This window comes from Gymnodraco acuticeps, unplaced genomic scaffold, assembly GCF_902827175.1.
Source record: "Gymnodraco acuticeps unplaced genomic scaffold, fGymAcu1.1, whole genome shotgun sequence".
NCBI lineage: Eukaryota > Metazoa > Chordata > Actinopteri > Perciformes > Bathydraconidae > Gymnodraco > Gymnodraco acuticeps.
Window position 1 is genome coordinate 1,210,629 of NW_022990459.1, and position 6,000 is coordinate 1,216,628.

The 6,000-nt window shown below is 40.4% G+C and overlaps 1 protein-coding gene across 1 annotated transcript in view; it reads left to right on the plus strand.

Moving 5' to 3' along the window:
• The window catches only part of pawr (PRKC, apoptosis, WT1, regulator), a 66,269-nt gene extending 60,758 nt beyond the window's left edge, over window positions 1-5,511 (plus strand). The window contains 1 exon segment of the mRNA XM_034226012.1: window positions 4,259-5,511. Coding sequence (XP_034081903.1) covers window positions 4,259-4,345 — 87 coding nt within the window. The 3' untranslated portion in view covers window positions 4,346-5,511.
• Window positions 5,512-6,000: the final 489 nt, after the last annotated feature.

Below are 6,000 nucleotides of genomic sequence, written 5' to 3' on the forward strand. Positions count from 1 at the left end.
GCAGTGAAACAATCACCTTTGAAGGGGGGAAAACCTATCGTTGATTAAACATTATCCAGTGTTTCCCCTACCATTGTTTTGGAGGGGCGCTGAGCCCCGCCAACGGAGCCCCGCGCCCCCCCTGAAATTCAAGGTGTTTAAAAAAAATATATATATAATTTTTTTTTAAAATATATATATAGCACCAAATTGCAAATAATCTATAACTACTGTCACTTTTCACATTGAACATGTGCTCTTTTATTAAATAAACTAAACGCTTTCATTTTAAGTTATGAGTTTAGTGTTTTTGACCCTAAGAAACACTGATGCATTAATCAATAACAATAATCCACAGCTCCTCTCTCTGCTCCAGAGGATTTAAAAAATATATATCCCAATGCCACAAAAACGCATCAGTGACGTGGTTGAAATCTTGTCTCCAGAAAACAAAAAACTGAAACAAGCGGTATCAGTGACTGTGTGTTTGATGTGGCTCTTTGCAGTAACATAGAAAAAATGTGGCTCTTAACCTCTGACTGGTTGGCCACCCCTGAGCTACACCATTGTTTGGTTTCCATGGTAGCGCGTCTCTTTAGCAGCGTGCGCAACTCAAAGTCTGAGAGGGTGAGGTGTCACAGACAACTGAACAAGAATCAACAACTCGACCCTCTGCTCACTCCTTTCCTGTAAAATACAGGTCCAGCCCACACATATGCTCCATGGTGCTACAGGCCGCAAGGCAGTGCACTTACAACTACAATAAGTATGTTAATGTTAATCTAATACAGCTCCGGCAATCCACTACTAGCACCACCACCCCCCCCCCCCCCCCCCCCCCCCCCTCGCCCCACGGTGGTTTTGAAATGCTCCCGATGTCTGAGGTCTCAAGGTTGGCAAGTCTGAGTCCACCAAATCTTCAGCCAATCAGTGTGCTATTGTCAATCTATCCAGAAAAAAAGATTACAATCAACAGAATGGCTTTGTTTCACTGCTGCCTGCAAGGCCTCATTTTCTATTTAAAATTCAGCTCATTTGTCAGATTCATAATCCAGCTAACTGTGAACAGCGCACTTTTTGAGTTTATGGGCTTTTGGAGTTTTTGCTCAAGTTTTTTTTGCATTTTAGTACGTTTAAAAGAATCTGACAGAAAAAGGGGAAAGCATAAAGAAATCTAAAAGAATTGTACACTAGTTTTATTTCTTCATGAATTAGTCATTATGCATTAGTAACAATTATTAATTATTCTTGGTTTAAGAATACTTGGTTCATGAGAACTCTTTTAACCTGGGGGTGGATTAGGCAAATGAAGCCGCTGACGTCACTTCTTCTTCTTCTGCTTTGGGTTTACCGGCAGGCCGCAAACCACCCAAAGTCCCCGGCCGGAAGTCCCCGGAGTTGGGGACTGGCTTCAGTAGAAGCTGCTGGGACTCCCAGCAGCTTCTACTGAAGGCTTCCGAGTAAATCGCCAGAACGCCGACACCTCCTCATCTCCACCGCTCCCATGTTTTATTTTGTGTTGCCATAAGTTAGTCTCTCTGCGTTTCTGCGCTGGGCTAATGCTAATAATGCTAATGCGAGGATAATAAAATGGCGGCTTCACAAAACTTTTTGGGAGTTTTACGGGGCGTGGTTTGCAATCCGCCCAGCCAATCAGAAATATAGCTCTTTTCTCACAAGAGAGCCGTACGAAAGTCCCTGCTCTCTAGCAGCTCTCTGCTCTCTAGCAGGGACTTTCGTGGGGGTAAAAAGGTTCTCATGAACACATTTTAGTACCGGCTCTTTTTGGTGTGAACGCGATAAAAGAGGCTAACGTCCACGCTAGCTGCTATATGTTTTGCATTGAGGTGATACTTGATATGCTGCGGTGATATGCGAATTTCTTTTTGCATAATTTGCACACAACCGTGCTCTTATCGACGCTTCCATCCGTCCGTTTTTTAAAACAACATTTCCCACTGTTGTTCACTGTGGTTTGTTGTTGTCTGAAGTCATGAATGTTAGTTGGTGCTCCAGTATAATCGGTACGCCTGAAACTCATCCAGTGAGAAACGTTCCGCGGTGCAAAAATAAGTGCGATTAAAATGCGTTAATTTTTTTAACGCGTTAATTTTTGTGTAATTAATTAATCTTAATTAACGCGTTAAAGTCCCGGCCCTAGAAATAACCAAATCTACTTTTTAGCATCTCTAAAGCAAAACATAGCAGGGGAAATAAAACACTTTCATCTGTAATGTCCCGAGAACAGCAACTAGGCCAATAAACGTTGCTGGGTTATTATCTCGCCTCTTCAGTCCTCGTGATACACACTGCTACCGCTCTGCAAACACTGAGTGCAATATTGCATCCCGCTGATAGCATCACAGGGACAGGAAGCTGGTCCGAAGCAGAAGGCCTTTATGTAAGGACGGTAAACGTGGTGATAGCCATCAGAAATGGCCCCAAGAGAGGCCCCCGCAAGGCCTGATGGGAAAGCAGGAGATAACAGCTGATCCAGTCTCTGTGCAGAAGAAGATTGAAGCCTCAGTGAAGTTTATTTGGGAGAGAAAGAAAAGATAACTGCTGGACTTAAATCTCTTTCTTTTCATATACTGTGAAGAGAGAAGTCCTGCTCTTATCCCACATACATCAGTGTGATTCAATCTTCAAACTTATGAAGAAGTAAGTTGTACATTTGGTATTTTCAAAGGTTAAAGGGCTAGTTCGGATTTTTTGAAGTGGGGGTTATATTAGGTACTTTCATTCATAATCAGTATGTACCTTCAGTAGAAGGCAAAGTAGAGACCTGCTTTATAAAAAATGTATTTCAGCTACCTAAAAAAAGGTCTGCTTCTCTAAACTGAAGGCAAACCATGTACTGAGTGTAATACGCTGAATATGTATACTATACATTATACAACCCTACACTATTATTGTTTCATTTTTGGCCACTTGGAGCAGTGGAAATATGGCGAAAAAGCGACATAATTACAAATTGATAAGGCAAACTTTTAGCACAACTATTAACACATTCAGTAGATTAGGAGGAACAGTATTGTTAGTTTGAAACACCGTTTGCAACCCTTTGCTGAGTGTAAATCCAATATTCTCTCTTTTTAGCACTGTTTTTGTCTCACTAGCTACACGCAGTGTGAGCAGGTAGTAAACAGTGGGTTTTGACATGAGGTCAAAGCAGTGAGGATAAACCAAAACAGTACAATTGCAACCCAGATCACCAAACAACTTACTAACTGAAGCTCATTTTAAGACGCCATAAAGCCAAGGAGAGCCTCAAATTCAGGTACCCCTCAATAGGTTCACCACTACAATCTGCATCTTTCACATCGTCACTTTGTTATCCCAAGAATATCCCTTATGGTTGCCTTAAACACAAAGGTCTGAAACTCGTCTGCACATCACTCGTCAGCATGACGACACTGACCTCCTCAGTTTGACTTTCTCTCTCTCTGTGCAGTTGATCTTGTCTCAACAGCCACGATCATGATCAGTGATGGAAGAAAACAAAAATAAGGAGTGTCACAACCGAGAGCCTTTCTCATTTCTACTAATTAGAGCTGCTAATGTCTCATTTGTTGCCATTAAGGCTGGCTGTAGGGGGGGGGACGACGACGACACCACGCAGCAATAACGCCAGTCTATTGACTCAGAGCGCAAGGCACTCCGAGTCAATAGCCTGGCATTAGAACATACTTTACCCTCTTAAACTGTGCAATTCATATTCAAATTGAAACTAGTTCACTGCTGTATACAGTATATTGTAATTTACATGCTATATATAGAAGTACAAAGTGCACATTTTTACCTTAATTTCTATATTTATATTCATATTTTCATTCTATTTTTGTATTTTATTTAACATTATACTTAAACGTCTTCTATTCGTACACATATCTTTATTTTATTTGATATATGTTATCCTTATATTGCACAACCTTACTTAAACGTCTTACATTTATATACTGTACATATTTGCATAATTGTTTTGACATTACACCTTAATGTCTTTTGTTTGTATAAATATCTTCATTCTATTTAAATGTATATTATTTGATGACTAACTTTTGAGATGTTTATATCAATAAATATATATATTTGTATTTTATTTAATAAAAAAGTGGAGCAACTGTCAAAAACCCCATTTCCCCAGGATAAATGACCTATTCTAATTGTGATTATTTAACACTCACCTGGCAGGAGCCTCAACCGTACGGTGGCTGTTGTGAATATTCTCTTTAAATAATACAGAAAGTATTAACCCGGTTTTGCCTTTTTTCCTCAGGACCTGGATGACATCGAGGATGAGAACGAGCAGCTGAAAGAGGAGAACAAGACTCTGCTGAAGGTGGTGGGTCAGCTGACGAGGTAGAGACCCCCCCCCCACCCTTGAAGATCTGCTTCCTCCTGACCCCCTGCAGCATGTCCTTAAATCGGTTTAATTCTGTCTCTCTGTGTGTAAGAGGTGAAACTGTAAAGTAGAGGAGCCTCACAGCCCTGAGTACATCCCCCCCCCGAGGAGGATTTATCCCATTGTTGGTGAAGGCTGAGTGAACTAGAGGCAGTCTCACGGGATTGATTGTCATCGTATACATATTTAATGTAAATGTATTGTATATAGGCCATTTAGATTGTTCATTTTGGGGGGATATTTTTTTTTTGATAAGGTCTATAAAAGCAAAGGTAAAATGAATGTATGTGCTCAAAAACAAGCACACAAAGTCTTTTGAAACTTGTATAACGGTTTAATGAAAAATCCTCCGTATCGCAGCCGTCACCCAGGTAACATGAAATCTCCAGTGTTATTTCAATTAAGAGCAGTTTTATCAGTGTAACAATGGAGCTTCTTTTGAGGACCAAATTCGACATCACTGCTACTGTACCGTCAGCCAAAGTCTCACAATACATGTCAGGGTATTCTGACATTTCTATCCAAATAATGTTTTAAAGCTTGGTGCTATCTAATTGAACATGAGTGCTAGAGTTACTTCCATCCAATCATTTCTCGTTAGACTAAATTCCAATTCGGAAATCTACAAATGAAGAACATTGTATTAAAAATCATTCCAGTTTTAACGTTAACAAGACTTTATATGAATCATGTGCTTTACGCATTTCATTCCTAACATCTGAGTATATATATATGTGGAATCTTTTTTTAAAGCTCTCTGTAATTGGTTTACAAGTTATGTCTTTGCAATATTTGATAGGCTGCTCTGATTATGGCATCTAAGATGTGTGGAGTGAGCTACAGTGCATTTTTGTGTGTATGGTAACCAAATGAACTGAAGGAACATACTATTTGAAATGCATCTTTTTGTTTACTCAAGGGAACAGGCTTGGCTGGTAGTGGCATTTTACTTTCTGTATTTAGAGCAAATAATCTGTAGGTTTTAGAAGGCTCTGCTTCCACAAATATCACGTGTTTTGGGGGTAGACGTAATCCCCTCCGCAGACAGTCATCACAGATCTCTTTCCATGACATTATGCATGTACAGAAGATTAAGTCATTTAATAAAAGTTTGATTATCTCTCTCAGTCGACTCGCTTCTGTTCATTAAGACTAATTTGATGTGATGATACCATGCCACTGAGTCGCTAATGCAATGTGACGGTGGCGGGGGGCTCAGTTCCTCTGCCTAACACACACACACACACACACTCTTATGATGATTCAACGTGCCAATCACCATCCTGGGACAGAGAGCTCCACAGAAGCGGTATTAGCTTCTGAAATGCAGTCATTCCCTCACCTGGCAGGACTAATGTCAACTAAATCTCCAGATAATGGCCTCTTTCAGCTGCAGGCTCTCTATAACCCATATTAGCATTTTTATGAAAAGTTGTATAGGGTCTGTCATTTGGAGGGCAATTCATATCTGTCTCTAGTCACAATGGGCTTCTGGTTGGCTCCTTACGGCAACATCAAGACATCCTATAGAGTTCAGAGCGTCTGATCACTAAGGATTCTAGTTCCACTGGGTGTGAGTGTGTTTTGAAGAGTGGATCTCTCGTTTTGTTTTGGAT